This window comes from Podarcis gaigeae (genome assembly GCF_964106915.1).
Source record: "Podarcis gaigeae genome assembly, chromosome: 15".
Lineage (NCBI taxonomy): Eukaryota > Metazoa > Chordata > Lepidosauria > Squamata > Lacertidae > Podarcis > Podarcis gaigeae.
The window spans coordinates 27,752,607-27,775,834 of NC_139692.1; the positions used below are offsets into that span (position 1 = coordinate 27,752,607).

At 49.1% G+C, this 23,228-nt stretch overlaps 1 protein-coding gene across 1 annotated transcript in view; it reads right to left on the minus strand.

Moving 5' to 3' along the window:
- The window catches only part of ADAMTS15 (ADAM metallopeptidase with thrombospondin type 1 motif 15), a 42,119-nt gene extending 19,329 nt beyond the window's left edge, over positions 1-22,790 (minus strand). The window contains exons 1-2 of the mRNA XM_083714435.1: positions 20,700-22,790; positions 1,289-1,421 (exon numbers count right to left, since the gene is read on the minus strand). Of these exons, the coding sequence (XP_083570561.1) occupies positions 1,289-1,421; positions 20,700-21,683 (1,117 nt within the window). The 5' untranslated portion in view covers positions 21,684-22,790. The remainder of the gene's footprint in view (positions 1-1,288; positions 1,422-20,699) is intronic.
- Between the last annotated feature and the right edge of the window lie 438 nt (positions 22,791-23,228).

Consider the following 23,228-nt stretch of genomic DNA (forward strand, 5'->3'; position numbering starts at 1 on the left):
AGGGAAATCTGATTCCTGGCAGTTCCATTTCTGGCTGTACAGCGGAGTCCAAATCAAAATTGCGGATGCAGAATTTGCTGTGGCACTAATTAAAAAAAAGTAAAGAAAAATACCAGAGCCTTTTCCTGTTATCCAAATGAGAGTCTAGCAATTTGGCCACGAATCCTGTTGACAATCTGGCATTCCACTTCTCCGGATCTAGGTGTGTGTCGAATGCGTCCTGGCCATGACATGTTATTTCAGGATTTCTAAAGCCTGGGAAACGAGGTAGTGACCAAGCCAGAGCAGGCGAATTTGTGGCTTGGGCTCCCTTGTCTTCCCAACAGCTGCTTTCCCAACAGTTTAACTCAAACCTCCCTGCCCCTTTGGGAATAAACTTGGCGTTTCTCTCTCTCTCTCTCTCTCTCTCTCTCTCTCTTTTTCTTACACACACAGGGAACAAGGCTGCAGTCTCACTCGCTTTCTTTTTCTCTCACACACACACATGTGGAGTTTCCCAAGAAAGCTATTCTGGAAGCTTTGCTATTGTCTAAACTTCCTGAGCAAAGTAGTCATAGTTTTTTGTTTTTAAAATCAGGCTCATCTCCAAATTATGGATTAAGACTGACTCTGACTGTCTCTCTCTCTCTCTCTCTCTCTCTCTCTCTCTCTCTCTCTCTCCATGCATACGCGTGCACACATGCGCGCGCGCACACACACATATATATATACACATAAATGGGTCCAATCCTGTGTCTCCACTTCCCCCTGGTCTAAATCTGCTTCCCAGGTGGAAACCACAGACGGGGGCTCTGCCTCTTTGCTGTGGCTTTGGTTTAAGTGGCCACTTCCTAAGCCACAGGATGATGAATGGAGGCTTCGAGCCAAGAACGGTCTGGCGAACATTTGAAGGAGAGCCGGCAAAACCAGACAGATGCAATAGCTCAGGCAGCAAAAGACTCTACGCTGTTCTGTGGCGCTGGATTGATAGCAATATTCTGGGGGATCCCAGCTCTGAGCATGTTTATGCGTGTGCGCCCCCTTCCTGGCACCTGAGTTTGCTTTCTTCTTCCTCTGCCCTCCTCCCTTTTTCCATGTGTGTTGGTTGTGTCTTTTAGATAGAAAGCCTAAGGGCATCAGTTATCTTGTTTGCTTGTTTCTATTGAACTGCAAGCTGCTCTGGGAACCCTTTTGGCAGAAGAGTGTGGGGTCAATAGTATAATTATATCATATAATAAATGGCAATAAGTAAATGATGTTGAATGCATTTTCAGACCAAATCTCATACTTTGCCAAAGCTACTACTTACCTAGCTCGTGAGCTGTAGTAAAAGCAGAGGGGAGGCCATCGTCCTCAATGACAGAGCAGCTACGTTTGGGGTCACACATGGTGCCGACATCTGCCATGCCCAAGGTGTCGCAGGTGGTAGCACCACACAAATCCTGCCAAGAACAAAAGGATGCTCTTTAATCTCTTGGCAAGAAAGGTACCCTGGGTTGTTGGCTGCTGAAGCCAAGGTGGTTACAAAAGAGAAACTTTGCTTGGGTTGAGTCTGGCCCAGAACATGCACTTTCAAGGCAACCACAATTTATCTCTATTATTTGTGTATACCCACACCCTTCAAAACACAATCTTTCCAAGGCGGTTTACAACAGGAGAAATAGTTGTGATTTCTGCATCGCTAGGGGTTGGACTAGACGACCCTTTGAGTCGCTTCCAACTCCACAGTTCCATGAAATAAAAACAACAGCAAAGAACGAAAAGGTATGTCGGCAAACATTTCTGCAGAAGAACCTAAAAACTGAATCAGCATACAGTCAGGAAGCCTTGCACACAGAAAGCCTTGTGGAACACAGAGACCTTCAATGCATGTCTAGAGAAGGTGAAAAGAGGGAGTCCATTGGGAAGGGAGTTCCACAGCTGTGGAGACACCACTGAGCAGGCCTTGCAGCTGCCAAGTCTATACTAACTAATAATAGCAACAAGCAAGACAGCAGCGTCTCTGAAGCTGATCACAGGCACGGGGATCAATGGTAGGTCCAACTGTCCATACCAAAGCTCTGCATCCATAGAAGGGAAATGTTTTGCCAATAAGAGTCATAACTAGGGATGGGAGGATCAGTCTATTTTGGGTCTGTGTCGTTCTCACACACGTTGACTCAAATGCCCATTCTCTTGTGTTTTCTGCCATTGCTTTTAAAACACATAAAGTCTGCATTTAAGTGGTACGCCTTTCCTCCAAGTATATACATTTTTGCATGTGTCCTCCCCCCCATAACGCACAATCATTTACGCATTTTTGCAAAATTCTGAGAAATCCTCTGTCTGCAGGATAACTGCATTCCAATCCACATATTAGTCTGGGAAGCAAAAAATTAGACCAGTTCACTTTAAAATGCAATCCAGATGAAATTCTACAGCACCTCCCATCTTAACTTCCTCTATCGGCTAATTATTGTGAGTAGAAAAATAATATCCCTGAGCCAACCGACTCTCAAACTTTGGGATTGTTAAAATAGATACAGAGGAAAATTAATCAAATTGAGATGTGCGATTCAAATTTGGTCTACTAGATGCAAAAAAAAATTAAAGCAATGTGGACTAAAGTCTGGGGATTAGGAGCCCCAAATCTTAAGCTTATTAGTTTCATAATAGATCTGACCCTGACTACAGCAGTCAGGCTATCCCTGTCCAGGAACAGCCATTGTTGGTGAACCAGACAAGCTGGGAAAAGGCACGCCAAGCCACGGAGGACACCTGCGATTGCTAACCCCTGCATGTCACATTCACACTTTAAAATCCAAACCTGGGTGTATGCCTTGTGGAGCAGGTCAGGTTAGTAAACCTGCCAATCTGAGAATCCCTTCTACCTGTGGAAAAGTTGGAAAATGGGGCTCTCAGTGCCTGGACATGACTACCTTCTAGCATAGGAGCCAAGTCTTAGGGGCCAAGGTTCCTTCAGGCCCCCAAATAAAATATTTGAAGTTGCTGGGGGCTCCCAAAATTGATGGGCATTGCCCATTCAAAGAGTGTGTGCATGCTGTATCTTGTGATCAATTATGCAAGGTGGGGCTTACCTCCCCCCCCCAATATTTTATTCAAGTTGGCACCCCTGTTCTGTAGCACAAGAGCAGGGCAGGAAGGATTATGGGCATCAAGGCGTGGAAGCAGGAGATAGGTCTCAAAAAGCATCGGAAGAACTGGGCAAGGGATGGAAAACCCCCAGGGCCAAAAAGGGAAGCGAGACGGTTTGGCTTTCAAAGCTTGGAAGCGCTCCTTCCTCAATAGAGGCGGCCGTCCCTCCTGCTCTTGACAAGGTGCTGCTGATAGACTTTCCAGCTTTCTTTGCAGCCAAGGAAGCAGGCGAAAAAAGGCCTCCGTGGTGCGCACATGTGTGCAAGAGATGCTCTCTCGATCGGCAAAGGGCAAGCAAAGAGGAAAGGGTTTCGGCTCCCCGGCTGGAAGCCTGGAGGTTAGCTACTTCCTTGCAGCTCTCGTCCTCTCATCTCACAAGCATGAAAGCCCCAGGCTGTGACCCGCCCAGCTGGAAAAGACAAGAGCATCAGCCTCCAGCGTCAGAGGCACCGTGGGGGATTTCTGCCACATCCTCATCTTAAGCGATAAGCCCCCTTGCTGCTGTCAGGAGCCAGGGCTGACATCATGGCTTGCAGATGTTGCCTGCCGAGGCCAGCGCATGAGCTTCAGTTAGGGCAGTGCCGGCATGAGCGTTCTTACAAATTGCTTCCATATCCTCTGGTCGCAAGAGCAGAGTGAACAGATTCAAGGCATGCCCTCAGGAACAACGTTAAACTAAAACAACAATGGGAACGTGTGCTGTCATGTTCCGCGATCACAGTGTGGAGCCCGAAGGAGAGGGTGCAGAGTGCAGCGGCTTATGGCAGGGTGGAGAACACCTTAATAACACCTTACCCAAACGCAGCATAGCATATCCTCTTGGGGTTACACCAAGGGCATGGATCCCACCTCCTCTTGTCATTTTGGATTTTTGAGGGTGCTCCCTGGTGACAGCAAGGAGCTCTGGGGGTGGGGGGAAATGAAAGAAAAACCTTGCTGGATCAGGCCAATGGCCCAGCCGGTCCAGCATCCTATTCTCACAGTGGCTGACCAGTTGCCCACAAGCAAGGCCTGAGGCCCAAAAGGCCTCTCCCCTCCTGTGGTTTCCAGTAACTGGCATTCAGAAGCATTGCTGCCTCCATCTGTGGCCGCCATGGCAAGTAGCGCTGATAATCCTTCCCCTCTACAAATTTGTCTAATCCTCTTTTAAAGCCATCTAGGTCAGGCACAGGCAAACTTAGCCCTCCAGATGTTTTGGGACTACAACTCCCATAATCCCTGACCACTGGTCCTGTTAGCTAGGGATGATGGGAGTTGTAGTCCCAAAACATCTAGAGAGCCGAGTTTGCCCATGCCTGATCTAGGTTGTCATCCTTGTCTCCCGAGAGAGCAAGCTTCGCAGTTTAACTCAATGCTGCCTGAAGAAGGCCTTTCTATTATCTGTCCCAAACCTTCCAACATTCACTGAGTCCCTGTGTTACGAGAGGAGAAAAAAACTTTCCTCTAATCATCGTTTCGGTTGCCCTTTTTCAACTCCATCGCATCCTTTTTGAGGTGAGGCAACCAGAACTGTACACTGTACACCAAATGCGGCCGCAGCACAGATTTGTCATAATGATACTGGCAGTTTTGTTTTCATTTTCTGAAAACAGGTGACCTAACTCTACATCACCACGTCTTTTTGGCAATTTTGCCTATCTGTGAAGAGGGCCTTTCTTCTGTCAAGTCCTGAACGCCCTGAGAATCAGCACCATGCCTCTGCACCAGCAGCACACAGTCCGCTGACGGGATGATCCCACCAGGAGAGCATTCCTTTCCAAACATCATAGATGTGGCTGACCTCCAGGACTGGGCTTGCATCCTGAGTCATCCAGTCCCACTCAGGTCCCTGCGTGTGCTTCTCCTTCTCAGAGGCAAATGCAGCCTCCTCCTTTCCTGTGTGGATCATTTCCTTTGAAGTGCGCCCACACAAGAGAGTGAGGTGGGGAGAGAGAGGAGGAAGATAAATGGCTGCATGGAATTCACATATGGGCATTCTTCAACCTTTGGGGAAGATGCATCGTATTTCAACGCTATCATCTTCTGCAATCTCGCCGACAGCTGAAGGAATCCAGGATGAAGATGCTCGGGATGTGAGCCACCAGGAGCCGGCCGTGATAAGTCATAAATATTACACAAAAGAATCAGAACTGGAGGAGTTGGGATACCAGTAGGCTAACTAATGCTCGTGGGGAATGATTGGGTGGGAAAGCAGGGAGCTCAACAGTAGGTGGCGCCAGAGCCAATAACAGGCAGGGCCAATTAATTAGAGCAGGCATAGGCAAACTCGGCCCTCCATATGTTTTGGGACTACAACTCCCATCATCCCTAGCTAACAGGACCAGTGGTCAGGGATGATGGGAGTTGTAGTCCCAAAACATCTGGAGGGCTGAGTTTGCCTATGGCAGAATTAGCGCTTCATTCCTATCCTCTAACTTGCTGAGATCTACATGGGCAACACCAAAACCAGGCATCTCCAAGCCCTCCAGATGTTTTGGATTACAATTCCCATCATCCCTGACCACTGGTCCTGTTAGCTAGGGATCATGGGAGTTGTAGGCCAAAACATCTGGAGGGCAGCAGGTTGGGGATGCCTGACCAAGACTAAGGTGGAAGAAGATGGAACCAGGCAGAGGGCCTTCTCGGTAGTGGCGCCTGCCCTGTGGAACGCCCTCCCATCAGATGTCAAGGAAATAAACAACTACCTGACTTTTAGAAGACATCTGAAGGCAGCCCTGTTTAGGGAAGTTTTTAATGTTTGATCTTTTATCATGTTTTGGGAGCCACCAAGAGTGGCTGGGGAAACTCAGTCCAGGGGGCTAGCATGGGCTGCAATTATTAATTGTTGTTGTTGTTGTTGTTGTTGTTTATACCCCACCCATCTGGCTGGGTTGGTGGGTTGGTGGGATGGTGCCCCCATTCACCCAAATGGTTAGCATCCACTGGGATACTAGTGCACAAACAATACAGCTGTTTATCTTCAGGGTGCCATAAGACACTCCCTCCCCCCCCCCTCTCTCTCTCTGGAATATGCTTCTGCCAAGGTAGCCAAGATTCCTCTCCATGCCCTTCCCTCTCCTCTGCTGGATGCTAACCAGAGAAGCCCTTCGTCATTGTGACCCAGAGAGAGCTTTCCATTGTCTCTGCGCAAACTCTCCCTAGCCAGCTCACGCTCCTCTCTGTGGCAGATGATGGTCAACGGAGCAGATAATCTGGCACTGGCTTTAACCAAAAAAATAAAATAAAGGGAAAAGGGAAAGTGAACGGAGAGCAATGAGCCAAAAACTCTCTCTCCTGTTAGGCAACCACTGGTCCTTAACAGCAATCTGTTAATGCAGCTCACTGGTGGGTCTAGAGCCACTACATGTAACTTTTGGCCCTTATGCAAGAGAGGGACATGAGATTTCTTGCCCCAGTAAGAGCCTCAAGATGACTGCAGGGCTGGCTCTAAAGGCGACAACCACACCATGCAGCCAAAGCATGATGATCCCACCCTGAACAGTCAGAGTGCCTTCCCCCAAGGAATCCTGGGAGCTGTAGTTCAAGGGTCCTGAGAGTTGTTAGGAGACTCCTATTCCTCTTGGTGGGACGCGGGTGGCGCTGCGGGTTAAACCACAGAGCCTAGGACTTGCCGATCAGAAAGGTCGCGGTTCGAATCCCCGCAATGGGGTGAACTCCCATTGTTGGTCCCTGCTCCTGCCAACCTAGCAGTTTGAAAGCACGTCTAAGTGCAAGTAGATCAATGGGTACCGCTCCGGCGGGAAGGTAAATGGCATTTCCGTGCGCTGCTCTGGTTCACCAGAAGTGGCTTAGTCATGCTGGCCACATGACCCGGAAGCTGTACGCCGGCTCCCTCGGCCAATAAAGCAAGATGAGCACCACAACCCCAGAGTTGGCCACAACTGGACCTAATGGTCAGGGGTACCTTTACCCTTTACCTTTTTATTCCTCTTGGAGAGCTCTAATTCCCAAAGGTGTTTCACAATCAAGCCCTTTTCCCAGGGAACTGTGGGAATTGCGGCTCAGGGAAGGGAAACAAGGAATCTCCCTAACAACTCTCAGCACCCTTAACAAATCACAGCTCCCAGAATTATTTGCGATGGAGCTTAAAGTGAAATTGCAGTGGTTTCAATGTATGGTGTGAATGTGGCCCTGGTACCCCTCAAGGCACAATGGAGCCCCAGGGCTTTTTCTGCTGAGTCCCAGGACTCAGCTACATTAGTCAAGAAACAGCGTTTTGAATGCATTATAAACATGCAACACCAGATGGCACCAGAGAGCAAAAATAAATTTCTAAGCAATTTTCCATAGCGTTTCTTTTTTCTTTTGTTACCTTGATTTAATTTCTGGCTTATTTTAGCCCCCAGGGGCTAAAAGGGATCACATGAGGTCAAGGTGAGGCAGGACCCCTGCTGGCACATCTTTGCAGAGTATGAGGAGTATCAATTGCATCTTGATGACAGGCCACTGACGGGCTTGCACTAAGGAGCTTTGACAGGCATTTTGAAGCAAGAGGGGGGTGTTCCCCAGGGGCTGTTTTCCTGCAGCCACAGGGGATGGGAATCACATTCATCTCACTGTGGTAGATGGACTTCAGGAGGAAGCTAAGTTCATCCATCAGCAAGTTTATCATTTCCTGATACTCAGAAGATCAAGATGAGAATCTTCCTTGGTCAGCACCCATCTGTGTCCATTTCTGGAATGATTCAGGCAGGGTGGCAGCTAGCAGAAGAGGAACATGCGTGGGTGGGAATAAACTCTCAGCTCAGAAGACAGCTCTGTTGATCACTTATCACACTTTGCAATGACCCATGTTAATATAATTTCCAAGTCAACCTGCCAACTCCACAGAAGGTTCACAGCCAAGGCCATCATGCTAATACATCCCCTTGCACAGTGAGGAGTGTTGTTGCACTCCAGCTCCCATCAGCCCTGACCGTCATAGCCAATTGTCAGAGATGTTGGGAGTTGTAGTTCAGCAACATCTGGAGAACCACAGATGTCCCCCACCCCGACATACTGCTTAAAAGCATGGTTGTTTGTGGTTATTTTGGAATCTCACGCTGAAGAATCTAAGCTTTTGAGATTTTGTTAGTTTAAGGACAATGTTCAAGCCCTTGCACATGCAAAGATAACATCTGAGAACACACTGAGAACAGTAACTTCCTGTGAGAGGCTCCAAGTGCAGGGTCACTGGACCTGTGCCCTGTGTGGCTAGCAGGCTAGCCATTCCTCCCTCATGGTATCCAGCTACGCTGCGCTCTCTGTTCATCCTCTAGTCGCTTTCACCATTTACGCCCACTCTGAAATATAACATGCCTTGCCAGAAAAACTCCAAACCCTGCAAAATAACTTAGCCACCAGATTCAGATTGAAAGTCAATCTTTACGTTTCAGAAAAAATGTACGCAACAACATTCTTTAGGGACTATCGGTGTAAGATTGGTTGCTTGGGGTTATAAGGCACACTTACCTAGGAGTAAGCCCCACTGAGCACAGTGGGAGTCACTGCTGAGTAAACATGCATAAGATTGCAATGCAAATATCACCCCATTTTTAAAAAATAAAAAGGTGTCTTTGCATGCAGAGATCTAGCACACGAGAGAAAGGACCAAGGTAGAAGCTTCCTTCTGTAAGTGTTAGCTTTCTAAGTGCAGGGAGTTTGGGCTTGTTTGCTTGTCACTTTTCTATAAAGGGGGGCATTTTAAACATGTCGTTCACCCCCTCTCTCAGGCTGATGTGGCCACCTCATTATGCTGAATGTATAAATAGGTTTGTAAACAGGACCCAGAAAGGTTGGGGTTGGCTGTCTCAAGCATCATGCCCTGCTTGTGGCCTTCTCAAAGGAATATGGATAGCTTCAGCTGAGAACGTAAGGAAAAGCTAGCTGGACCCCCTTGCTCTGATCCAGGAAGGCAGATCTTAATGCTCACAGATCTTCCCTGCAAAGTCTATGCGGATTCTCACCAATCTCTGAAAGGTTTTCTGCATATACCCTTCCACACCTCTTCTGTTGGAGAAATGCAGTCCACAACAATGAAGCCAGGGCTGGTGGAGCTGTAGACCCACAGGTGCTGTGGGATGATAACTCCCATCACCCCTGGCCATTGACAGTGTTGCTTGGGGCTGGTGGGGGCTGAAGTCCAGCGGCATCTGCAGGGCAGCCCAGCTTAATGTTGAGGCAAAGCTGCCAACTGTGGACACAATCCTAGCTTGCCCCTGCTCCTTGTCCAAACATGCAGCCCAGAGGAAGCATAGCATGATGGGTCTTTAGTTCCTGAAAAGCTTCTAGGTTCAGAAAGTACGGTCTACAAGTTGTACCTTAGTTAATTGGAGAGGGGGAAATGCTGCTTTATGGGAACAGCAGAAGAGCTCCGCTGCCAGTGGCCCATTTTGACAGGCATCCTGTTCTCAGGTGCCCCAATGGGGAAGCCCTCATTCAGGACACCCAAACACAAGAGCAGCCCCCCTTTCCTGTGGTTTCATCAACTGATATTCAGAAGCATTACTGCCTCTGACCAAAAAAATGGAAGTTGGTTGTTTCTTTTGCCTTACTCATTCCTTTTTTCTTCATTTTAGTTCTCCTTGCCTTGCAAGCTGAAAGGATCTCTTGGCTTTTTGCCTAAGACTTGCACTGACATACTGACCCACTTTCTCTAGTGAGCCTTGCCTCCTGGTTGCAGACAGAGATTAACAAGGAGCTTTTAACAGGCCCTCTTTTAATGCCCCCTTGCCCCATCCCAGACATGGGTCACCCAAAGTCATTTTTCCTTGAAGATCGTACAACCCTCATTGACCTAGCATGCAGCTTATGAGGACAGGCCCTGGATCCTGTCTAGTAGCATCGCTTGAGGTCGCTGATGTTAAAGGTAAGAGGTTAAAGGAAAGTCTTTTTTTTTTTTTACAGGAAAGGTGCCTTTCTGTAAACAAATTGTAAGTGAATCATGTAGTGCTATGACAGAAGGTGCCTATAGTAGCTATTAAGTCAGCCACTGTTTTCAGCCAGACCACATTTGCAGTATGGAAAGAATAAGACCGCCCTGCCTTACAGGACTGTTGTAAGCAGAGAGATGGGCAGATCACTCTATTTCCTGGCCACGTCTGTTTTGCACACGTTCATCCATAGGTTTTCCCCATCCCATTTCCGCATCGACCTGCCCATTTGAAGATGTAAATCAGGTCAATGTGCATCAGAATTTATGAATGCCGAGTTCCTTGTTTAAAAAAAATAATGTTTATTAACAGTTTAAAGATTACAAAAAAGAGTTAAACAAAACAATACGATACAGTACAAAAACAAAAACACTACATAACATTAACCTTAAAACATTGAATTAACAAAACAAAACAAAGACAATTAAAAACACATCCAATAATTTCAATATCTTATCTTTCATTCACTTGTTTCAGCGACCTCCTCACACCTCCCTTTTTGTATTGAACTTCAATTAACTGTTTCAGCAATTCCTTTCCATCTTCCTCTGTTTTCTGTCCTGTAATTTGTCTTAACATATTCTAATCTTATTTTTCCCTTTAATACATTAACAAACTATTTGTACTTAGTTCCTTATAACATTTCTGCTAAAGCCATATAACTTCATTCCAACATTTTTCTAACATTCATTAATTTTACAGTATTTCTGTAAATAATCTTTAATTTTTTTCCAGTCTTCTTCCACCGACTCTTCTCCCTGGTCTCGGATTCTGCCAGTCATTTCCGCCAGTTCCATATAGTCCATCAACTTCATCTGCCATTCTTCCTGGGTGGGTAAATCTTGTGTCTTCCAATACTTCGCGATGAGTTGAATGCCGAGTTCCTCAGGCATCCCAAGCTAGGAGGCATCCTGGGATAATGTATATGAAGCATGATCTACCGGTCGATCGCATGATGTCCCCGGTCGATTGCAGGATCCCCCCAAAAAAACTTTGGCTCACAGCTTACCCTCCCTAAAGAAAGCTGAAAAACTTTGATCAATACAATGGGTAGATCACTGCAAATGTGAGTGGATCACAGTCTCTTGGAAGTTGGATGTGCCTGATCTATATAAATGCTAAATATTGTTGATTGCATTTATACCGTGTTTTCTTCTGTTCTCCAAGAGAACAAACCACAGAACTGGACCTCACCGAGACAGCATTCTGATGTGGTCCCCATGTGGTCCTGCACATGGGGATCTTTCCAATATCACTTTAAAAGTCACTGCTGGTGCATTCTCCCAAGTATCATCATGCAACCAAGCACCTTCTAATTAGAGTAGTGCATCATATGGATCACTTCCCTCTTTTGAGTGAGCTGAGTGTTTTGCAAACATTATCTTGCTGCAATCCTAGCAACCATCCTGTAAAGTAGGCTCAGTATTATTATCCCCAAACTTCAGATATGGAAGGGTGGCTTAAAATCACCCAGAGAGATCCGGGAGATTTCTGCAGGAGAGGACTGTTGTGCTTACATCCCGCTTGTGAGCTTCCCATGGGCACATGGTTGGGCAGTGTGTGAAACAGGATGCTGGACTCTTCTGATCTGGCAGGGCTCATCCTATGGGACAGAGCTGCAGCTGCTGGGCTACACCATTACCAGCAAAGAATGAGACTTCCAATTCATACCTGCTTAGAATATCAGGATGAAACAGCTGGAGAATAAAGTCAATTGCAGTAGCCTCCACAGTAATGTAATAAGCTGCCTAACCCTGAGTCAAACTATTGGTCCATCTAGCTGTGCACTGTCTACACTGATTGGCAGCCGCTGCCTCCAGGATTTTAGACAAGCTGTCTCTCCCAGTCCTAGTTGCAGATTCCAGAGATTGAACCAGAGATCTTCCGCCTGCAAAACAGATGTTCCGCTACTGAAGTGCAGCCATTCTCAAGTTTGGTGCCACTCCTGAACTGAGTAACCTGCCTTTCCCAGAACTTCCTGATACCAGAATGAGAAAGCAAAACACCCCAACCCACCCGCCAGCTGCTCTGCATGGGACTTGTCGACTGCCACTGCAAACTGCCTATCAATTAGCTTGTCGCCCTCCCTCCTTTTTTAATGAAACAAGAGCTCGGGGTTTACGCAACAGCCTTTTTGGCAGGCAGATACATTTTGCGGTATCAAGAGACCACAGATGGAGGAGTTCAAGAAAGGCAGATGTCTCCATTGATCCAGTGCCCTCACATTGGGGTTTGAGGAATGCGTGGCTCAGTAATGCGCAAAAAATGCAAGCTGGCTATTATTCGGAAGATGGGACAAGGCCCCAGGAACGCTGCAGCACAAACTCTCCCCAAACATAACCCCGTAGGCTGCCTTTTTCATACTTGTGAGCTGCGTACCCACTACACCTTTAAGGTACATTCAAGGGACATTCTTCCCCTCAAAGAATTCTGGCACTGTAGTTTGCCCTTCAGTGTTACAGTTCCCAACAGCACTTATCAAACTACAGCACCCAGAATTCTTTGAGGGGGAAATGTGCTCCAGATGTGCTTTAAGGGGACAGTGTGTACACAATCTTTGTTGTTGTTGTTTAGTCGTGTCCGACTTTTCATGACTCCATGGACCAGAGCACGCCAGGCACTTCTGTCTTCCACTGCCTCCTGCAGTTTGGTCAAACTCATGCTGGTAGCTTCGAGAACACTATCCAACCATCTCATCCTCTATCATCCCCTTCTCCTTGTGCCCTCCATCTTTCCCAACATCAGGGTCTTTTCCAGGGAGTCTGCTCTTCTCATGAAGTGGCCAAAGTTTTGGAGTCTCAGCTTCAGGATCTGTCCTTCCAATGAGCACTCAGGGCTGATTTCCTTCAGAATGGATAGGTTTGATCTTCTTGTAGTCCATGGGACTCTCAAGAGTCTCCTCCTGCACCATAATTCAAAAGCATCAATTCTTTGGCGATCAGCCTTCTTTATGGTCCAGCTCTACTTCCATACATCACTACTGGGGAAACCATAGCTTTAACTATACGGACCTTTGTTGGCAAGGTGATGTCTCTGCTTTTTAAGATGCTGTCTAGGTTTGTCAATCTATATCTTCTTAAATCAGACAGGTTCTGAGCCAAAAAAAAAAACTGTAACCCCATCCCTGGGAAGCATCCCCAATAGATGCAAGGTATTTGGTTGCCTCCAACGCTAGTCCTTCTCAGAGGAGACCTGCTGAAGTTAGCAGACAAGGCTCATTCATTTCAAAGGGTCTGCTCTTGAGTAGGACTAGCATTGGACACAACCCACAGATGCAAAGAGGAGAAGCCGCCTACACTTTTATTGTCATTGCTCACAACCGACCCGAGGGAGGGCCTCGGATTCAATGGCACACAACTCAAACCCAACAGAGTAGAAATGGTTCTGGATTCTACCATTGTAGTCTGCAGTGTGAGGTGGAAAGAATCACAGAGCCGAAAGCTCCTGCTTCGGGGGGGGGGGACAACAACCACCCGGCAACAGATATCAAGGGAGGAAGCATTCTAGTCACACCTTCTCCCTGACATGTTAGTTTTCTGGATGCAATGATTTTTGTTTTATTTAAGTCTGGCTTAAATAAATCTTGCATTGCAGGGGGTGGGCTAGATGACCAGTGCTATCCCTTCCAACTCTACAAATTCTATTCTATGATTCTATGTTTCCTTCCAGCCTCCCTCCCCCACCAGCCTGAAGTCGCATGACTCTGCACCCACGTTTATCTTCTCCATCTGATGTTTGTAAGGATCAGGACACGCAGCTCAGGTTGAACTGAAGGTCAACACTAAATCCGAGCCTTGTAGTCATCACATTGCCTAAATAGCTACAAACTCGTGGAGCCCAATTTCCTGCGATTCCAGAAAAGTGTTTTATTTTGGAACCTACTCAGTGGAAACCCTCATCCTGAAAAGAAAAGGGGAAAAACTACTCATCTGCTCCAGGATAGAATTCCACAGAATCGGGAGGGAAATGAAAATCTAAGACACCTTATCTATTAAAAATATGTATTCTTCCTCTCTCTCCCCCCTCCCTTTTCTTTTTCTTTTCACTGTTCCCTTGGCAGTTGCGAGGTTGAATCACTCTTTCGCATTCCTAACATGCAGAAACTGTTCTTTTCTCTCCCCTTTTCCATAATGGCAGCTTTTTGACAATCCAGCAAATAATATCACATTTGTCACATTCACTTCCGTCGCCACACTGCTGGGATACATCAGCTGGGGGAAGCCTCTGGCTCCCTCCTTCCAAAGTCGGTGGAAAAGTTCCAGGTCTCGTTTTCAACAAGGCAAGGGTCTCATGCGCCCGAGCCACATCCTGCTCTAATGCATTCCATCTGAGGCTCCTGCAGTCCCAACTCAATAGACCAGCAGGGAAGGAGCAGCCAAACCTGGCTTGTTCCAGCCTGATATCATGGGAGGAATTGAGGGGACAAGGGAAGGAGGGTTCGTCACAGGGCGGAGTCCCATGTTCACTCACCGCCTCAAAGTCTGCGTCTCTTTCTAGGAGTTTTACAGTCCAATCCCACACATGTTTACTCCCAGTGGTGCAGCAGAGGGAGGATGTGAGGGAGCACAGTTTGGGGACCTTTTTCAAAGCATGAGCGATAACATCATCCACTGCAACACCAGAGGAATTGATTGACTCTATTTTCTCCAGCAACTGAATGAGGTTTCAAGGTTGTCGTTTCCCCCACCTCCAGGATTTGTAGGATGTTAGCATTGAGGAAGTCAGAGAACAAGAAAAAATAATCAAGGCTAGGTACTTCCTTCCATTTCTTTGATGAGGTACCTGCTTCACACCAGTCAGATAGGAGCATTGTTGTTGTCATCGTCCTCAACATGTCTTTGCAAGACAGTAGCATTTCTAATTGAAAAGGCTGCCATTGCAGTTGGCAGAAAAACTTGTTCTTGAAGCTCAATGTGTTTTCCAAGTTGAACCTCTACAGTCAGAAGTAACACGGAACTCAGCTTACTCCCAGAAAGTGATGCACGGGATTGCAGTCAATGCCATGAACAATGGTATAACTTGTGAGTATGTCTCTGGTCTGGCTAGGGACTAAAGGAACACAGAGTCCCTATAGCTGCACTGCAGTGGTGGCGCATGCAGGGGCCAGATACAAAATTGGGCGGAGCAATGGGTGTGACTCTTACTTTTTTACAATAAGCTGCATACTAGCCAGGCAGAAATCAGAGGTTTGACACACCTGCACCTTTCCTGTCCTCCATCCAGGCAAGCAAGGAGCAGAATCGCAGTTCAAATCCAACCAGGCAAAAGCACTCAAAGATGCCATAGAACAGGCTCGTTTTGTGCTTCGGAAGGGGGGATCCTTAGGGGCCAAAGACCTGGGTGGAGGCACATTTAGCACCCAGGCCTGAGATTCCCCATCCCTGCCATAGGAGTTGCCATCACGATGCATTCCCACACTTCAGAATTTGCCATCGCACCAATGTCTCCTCTCAAACAAGTCTCACTGAATTGCATGGGACCCTTCTCCAGGTGAGGGTGCAAACAATTGCAGCCTCTGCCATGTGTTAAGAGGGCCATGCCTGTGACATGAGTAAAAGCGACAGGCCACCCCAAAACATCTCTGGGTCTGCTTCTCCATCCCCTTGTCCTCGACCCCTTCTCTGAGATTCTCACAAACAGAAGTGCCTATGGAAGTTCACAGAATGGCTCAAAGCTTTGCAGGGGCTGTGCCTATCCAAAAAAACCAACCCAAGTCTAGGTGTGAGTCATGCAGGTAGCTGCGGAAATTTGGCTGTAGTCATGGAAGGGAATGAAGAGGGATGGAGCAGTCTCTGAGATATTTCACACCCATGAGTGGTCATGTGTGTTGCGCTGGTTCCTTACACACACAAATACACAATCACAATGCCTTTCATTCATTTGTTCTAATCTTTCTCCATCAGCAAATAGAGATGTGGCCCTCCTTATATTCATTGCATCATTGCGATCATTGAGTCATCTAGTCCAATGCCTTGCAATGGAGGAATCGCAGCTATTGTTGGAAATGATGGGAGATGTTGTCCATCAGCAATTCAAGGGCCAGACTATGGCCATGTATCTGGGGTTAAGATGGGGAGGCATTTTTTTGCCTGAGACCCAAGGCAAGAAGCGCTTCCTTAATCTTGCCTATCACAGCAGCTGGCCGCACGAACACAGAGGAGGAAGCCTTCACTTAGGCAACAGAACCCTGGAGGAGGAGGAGGAAGGAGACGAGCAAATGATAGAGATGGAAACAGAACGGTCAGAACGTTTCCCGGTACAAGTTTGGCCAAAGCTCCTGCCGCGGCAAATGAGAAATCCCAGTTGGATGCATACAAATGTTTCCTGCGAGCAAAACTGGGAAGGCTGCCATGGATCAGAACAGTATGTGTAGCCAAGGTTCAGCCCGAGGATGACAAGGGATTCTTTGAGGAGATTTCCAAGTCAATCACCTGCCTGAAGCCCGTCCAGGTGTAGGGAAGCAAAAACCACTCGTTCTTAGGCGATGATGGCTGCTGAGCGACCGGGTCTAGAGGGAGCAGTTGCATTCCTGTCGGGCACGGAGCCCACAGCATCAAGGAGCAATCGCAGAGGATGCTCAGGCTGTCAGCATCAACATGGAGATGCAGGAGCCCAGGGGCTACAGAGGGGAGGAGTTAGGAACAGGCCCAGCCAGGTTTCAGGATGAGAGCCAGTGTGGTGCAGCGGAAAGAGTGCCTGGCTAGGACCTCGGAGACCAGGGATCTAATCCCCACTTGGTGACAAAGCTCACTGGGCTATCTTGAGGGCCAGGCATTGCCACTCTGCCTGACCTACCTCACAGGGTTGTTGTGAAGATGAAATGGGAACTAGAACCTTGGAAGTTGAGAGAGAGAGAGAGAGAGAGAGAGAGAGAGAGAGAGAGAGAGTGTACACAGGCGCGCGCACACACACAGATATAAAATATTGGAAGATCAGGGTTCCAGTGTAGTGGTTAGTGTTTGGGACTAGCATTGTGGAGAATTGGGTTCAAATCCCCACTCAGCCACGAAGTTTACTGGGTGACCCTAGGGTTGTTTTGAGGATCAAATGAGGATGGGGAGAACCTTGAGCCCCCTGGAGAACAAAGTGAGAAATAAATGCAATAAGTAATAGATTCCAGAAGGAAATGCATGATGGATGTCAGCAGAGATTGGTCCACTAGGGCAAATTGGGCATTGTCTGCCAACCTTAGGCTGCCCCCACCTGCCTGCCTTCCCACTTACACCCAGTCCGGGGGTGGCACTGCCTGTCATCTTCCTCCTCTCAGAGTTGCCCTTGTATAACTCAGCAGCAAGGAGAAGGAGGACAAGGACCAAGTTAAAATGAATTGGCTCTGTCTGTCATTGGCTTTGGCGCCACCTACTGTTGGGCTCCCGGACTTCTACCCCACCAGTCTCCACGGACAGCAGCCGCCACTGATCTGACATCCCTGACTGCCATGAGATTTCCACTGACAAACTAAGGACTTAACTTTGCTCTCTCCGCTGGATTTCACAAACACCACCCCAAACAAAAAAGGAACAGCAGGAAAGGAAGTAGCAAATCCTTCTAATTAAGCGGGGAAATCGCAGGAATGTTTATTTAAGGGCAAAGTCGTGCAGCCAGACAAACTTAACTTGTTTACGTCCACTGTAAACGGATGTTGACATGAAAAATTACTCTGGGGGAATAAATCCCACTTCACACATGAGGCGAGTGAGAGTTAACAATTTCTAAAGAAAGACAGTAGATTAGTGGTGGGGGAGACACCCCAATTGGTCTCAAGTTTCCCAAACCTCATGCAATAGAGGGTTCTGCAAGAGATTTCAGAAAGAGATTGGTGCTCTGCCCAGCTGTTTGGGGGGAGGGGGAGTTCAGAAAACAAAGCAAATCCCTGGCTTTGTGTGACCAACAAGAACATGAGAAGAGCTGGATGAAACCAAGAGTCCGTTGATCCTAACTTCCTTTTCATAGGACGTCCCTTACAGCAGAGATAGGTGTTTATGGCCTTCAATATGTTTTTGGATTACAGTTCCTATCATCCCTGACCAATAGGTCATGCCAGCTTGGGTGGAAAGAAGCTGGAATCCAACAGCATCAAAGGTTCCCACCGCAACCACATCCCACAACAACAGCTATACTGTAGGTAGACTGCCTCTGAATATGAAGGGTCTCCATTTAGTTATAAGGACTTACTATGTCAGCAGCCATAACCATTTTATGGTGCAAGGAAAACCTATGAACTCACTATGCAGGGAAGGAGGAAAGAGATTTTTTCTCTTCTGTCTGCTGAATCTGCTGCCAGTTAATTTCAGAGGGTGATCCCAAGTCAGGAGCAGAACTTCCGATGCTCCAGGGGCAATTGGACTTCCAGGTTCCTCACCCCTGCCCTACATTTTAGAATCCTAAGGGTCAGGGGAGGGGAGGGGATGCATCTCTATCCACCTTCTCCACAAGTTTTCCTACAATTTATGTATCTCCTGCAATGTAAAAAAAATGATAAGGTTTGAAGCTGAACGTTGGAAGATTTAGGACGGATTTTAAAAAGTACTTCTTTATGGAGTGCAGACTTAAACTGTGGAACTCCCTCCCACAAGAGGCAGTGGTGACCACCAATTTGGATGGCTTGAAAAGAGGACTGGATAAATTCATGGAGGAGGAGGAGAGGGCTATCAGTGACTATGAGCCAGGATGGTTACGCTCTCCCTCCACAGTTGGCGGCAGCAATGATTCAGAGTACCAGCTGCTGAAAACCGCAGGGCTCTTGTGCTCAAATCTTGCTTACAGGTGTTCCATAAGGGGCATCTGGTTAGCCACTGTGAGAACAGGATACTGGACTAGATGAGCCATTAGCCTGATCCAGCAGGCTCTTCTTATATTCTTAATCGCCTCTATTAATTGCCTTTTTCCTCTTGAAGTGTTTTTTTTTATTACTCTTAAGGTGCAACTACAAATGCACCCTGCAATGGTTTTCTCAGCCACATCATGGCAGGCAAACCGAGACACTGCATTGGGTAATTGGCAGCTCTGGCCCAGTTGGCAAAGGCAAGAAGGAGAGAAGGAGGGAGAGACAGAAGGAGGAGAAAGGAGGAGAATTGTGGCTCCGCCCCGCCCAGCGAGATGGTCCACTGGCAAAGGGCAGCTTCTTGTCACAAATGACTCTTCCTGAAGAATGTCTCTCTCTTGACCCATTTACTGGCCTCGCAAAAAACTGTGCCAACGGGTGTTTTTTCTCTACCCTCTTTTTTTATTTCTTTCTGGGCTGCTGTTCAAAAGGAATTCCATGTATGCCAAGCTCACAACCCACGTGCTCCCCTCTGAGCTGCAACCAAGCAATTGGGGTGGTGATGGCAGAGAGCAAGGCTGGACTGCCTGCATCCCACGCAGAAGGTCCCAAACCCACGTGCCCCTGGCAGCTTCAGCAAAAAGATCAGAACATAAAAAGTGATCCCTGCTGGCTCAGGGAACATGCCAATCTAGTCCAGCATCTGGTTCAGTGGCCAGCGGGATTCTTATCTGGGGAAACCTGAATGCTGGAGGCAGAGTGCAGCTAGGAGCTTCCTTAAAACATCAGGGCTGGACCCGCAAAAGACACTGCCAATCCAAGCAGGCAGCAGTGTAGTGGGCTAAACAAAGGAGAACGACATCAAAGCAGCTTCCCTGGTTCCCTGCACTTCTCTGGAAAAATCAGCAGAGCCAAAAGTGACCAGCCAAGTAAGTGCTGTTGCTTTTCATTTGGGCAGGCACCTTCTCATGGCTCATAGGGGGCAGGTGCAACCTAATCCTGAATTAATTTGGGAAGAAGTCTCCAAACAAATGGGGCTTATTCCTAAGTAAGTGTGTACTGGACGTGGTAGCCTGAAGGTCACTGAGGCCACAGCAGCCTTCCTCAACGTGATGCCCTAGAAACACTGGACTAAAACTCCTATCAGCCCCTGCCCTGCATGGCCAAGGGTGAGGAGGTGATGAAAGTTGTAATCTGACAACATCTGAAGGGCCCCAGACTGGACTAAGGGAAATGGGATTAATGGGGCTTCGGGAGGAGTCAAGAGTGGTGCAGTGGTTAGTGTGTCAAACCAGCACCTTGGGAGATCAGGGTTCAAATTCTCACTCAGCACATGAAGCTCACTGGAAGACCACAGGCCAGTCACTGCCTCTCAGCCTAACCTACCTCATGGCGTTGTGAAGATTACAGTGTCAGAGTAGGACCTGGGAGAGATCAGAATTCAACCACACATTTACACGAGCGCACATACACGAGTCATGAGGCTCAGCGCCTGACCTTGGGCCAGTCACCTCACAACAACCCTACCTCGCAGGGCTGTTGTGGGGATTAAATGATGGAGAGGAGAACCACACTCGCCACCTTGAGCTCCTTGGAGGAAAAGGCCGGTTACAGATGCAATAAACCAGAACCCCACCATACACACAGAGAATGTTGGATTAGTAAAACCATCATCGTTACAGCGCCTCCTGCTGGCCAAGGAGGGGAATAGGCCTCACCAACGCTGCCGTCCAACCTCAAGGCTCTTCCCTCGAAGGACCCATTCGACGCCCCTGCAGGGACCATTAGGGGAGAGGCGAGACGCACCCACCCCGCCTGGCGGCACCTCGTGGTCCTCCTGCCCTGGGGGACGAGCCGGAGGAGCCCTGAGGCAACCCGTCAACCCACCCCGTCAGATCGCCCCCACCCACCTGCTTCGTGAAGAGGATGGCGGTGTCCCAGTACTCGGGGTGCTTGTCGTTGCCCTTGTTCAGTTTCTTCTGCCAGGCGCAGAAGTTGCGCAGGCTGAGGGCGGCGTTGCTCGTCACCTTGGGCCCCTTGTCGTCCTGCCCGATGACCAGGAACTTGACCACGGCCAGCTGGATGGGGTTCTGGATGCTGGGGTGCCGGTAGAGGCGCGCCGCCGTGGCCATGAGGGTCAGCAGGTAGTGCTGCAGGTCGCCGCCATGGAACTTGGCCATGGACTCGTCCGCCACCACCAGCGTCTCCACGTAGCGCGGAATGGAGACGAAGCGCTTGGCTCGGGGCGGTGGAGGCTGCGGCGCGTGGCCCGTCCCGTTGCGGGGGCCCCGTCGGGCCCCCTTGTACTTCTCCAGGGCTTGCAGGATGGCCGGGTTCCAGCCCGAGCCCACGCCGCAGCGGGAAGTCGGGACTGCGGGACCTGGCGCGCTCCGGCGCTGCAGCAGGTGCTCCCCGGGGCCGCTCCACAGCGCCCGGTTCCCGCCGCTGTTCTCAACTGGGCGGATGAGGTATTCGGCGCCGCGGTAGCCGAAAGCCCCAGTCAGCCCCCCGCAGAGGCTCAGAGCCGCGAAAGAGTCCGCGTCCGCATTGACGTCCCCGGAGTAGAAGCAGCGGCGCAGGTCTCCCTCCTGCTCGGCCGCCCCTGCCGTCGGGGCGCTGCCCAGGTACTGCGTGGCGAAGGCGGGCGCCAGGAACTGGGCGTCGGGGCGCAGGTGCAGGTAGAAATCCTGGTGGAAAGCCGTGATCTGGAAGGTGGCTCCTTGCCCGACAGGGGTGCCCTCGGGGGGGCCATGGAAATACGGCCGGCCGCCCTCCGGGGACGGGTCCAGGCGGATGGGGGTGACCAGCTCCGTCTCCGCCGGGGCGCACAACCCTCGCGGGACGGTCAGGCAGAGCAAGAGGGCACCCTGACGGAGGAGCAGGAGGAGCGGCATGGCGCGGCAGGGAGGGCGCGGACGGGGCTGGCCGGGGCAACTGCAGGTCCTCTGCGTCGGGGAGCAGCCCGCTGCTCGTTCGCTCACTCACTCAGCGAGGCATCGCGGCCGGCGCGCTCCTGCTACCACCCCCCTCGACGGTGCCTGGCTTTGCAAACAGGCAGCGCGCTTGCTAGGAGAGCTTTATATACATCGCCGCCGTGTGCCAATTTCTGTCCCTTTTCCTTTCTTTTTTTTTTTTATCAAGGCTTCGGAGCCAGAGTTGCTTTTCCTTCGCCTGCTGCTTTTTTCTCCGAGGGGAGGTGCTGAAGGCGCTTATTGGGCCTGCCCTCAGCCACTTGCAGCTCGCCCGGTGCCTCCTAGTAGCGCGCTGCGGCGCGCTCGCCTCGCGTTTTAAAGAGCCAGAGCGAGTTTAGCTGACTTTTGCAATTATGGGGCTTCCTCTCTCTCTCTCTCTCTCTCTCTCTCTCTCTCTCTCTCTCTCTCTCTCTCTCTCTCTCTCTCTCTCTCTTGCTCTCGCTCAGAGAGTGAGACCATCTGCAGCGTTTGCTGTTCTTTTTCCTGCCTCCTCTGCAGCCCCTTCGCCCCTCTTCAGCGCAGCCCCTCTCTCATTGAAGTTCCTCAGTTCCACTGACTCTGCTTTTTTTCACAGGGCTGTTGTGTTGTGTTTGTGGCCAGATCTTCTGCGTTTTCCTGAATCCCAGGAAAGCCTTGACAAGCCAAAACAGCCAGCCAAAAGGATGTTTGTGTGTGCGTGTATGTGTTTTTCTAAAGAAAGATGCACTCTGAATGTGCCAAAAAGTGCCTTGGGCTGCTGCATTCCGTCTCCCTTCTCTTCATTAGCCTTCGCCTTATCATTTCCTACTTGGAAAGCACTCTGTGTGCACTTCTGAGCACCGCCTGTTACCGGCCGCTTGCAATTGAACAAATAACCTTTTCCATTGCCCTCCTTCCTTCGTCCGCAGATATTCCCTCTTTATTTTCACACTCCTGTTCGCACACACCTTGCAGCCTGGAGACCAAAGACCTTGCAGGGGTAGCTCAGAACAGTGTGACCACCATGGACTTGTCAGAGAGCAGGGTTCAAATCCCCCCATGTGGCCACGAAGCTGACTTGGGTGACCTTGGGCCAGCCACTGCCTCTCAGCCTAACCTACCTCACAGGGTTGTTGTGGGGATTAAATGAGAATCACTTTGTACCCCACCTTGAGCTCCTTGGAGAAGAAGGTGGGTTAACAACAGCCAGTGTGGAGTCACAAAGAAATAGGCAAACTCTTGAGTCTCAAAGGCCTGAGTCTTGACTGTCTCCTCGCCTACAAAGTCCAGAGACGGACTTAGAAAAACCTCTCTTGCTCACACAGCCTCAGCCCCTCATCAGAAAAATGGGCGTAATTTTCTGCTGATCAGACTTTCATGGACTGTTGTGAGGATTGTGACAATATTCCTGTCTGTCAGGGTTTGGAGGGTGCTTCCCGATGGGTGTTGATGATGGAATTCCCTCCCCAAAGAGGTGTATCCAGCACCTTCATGAGGCAGTGTATAAAT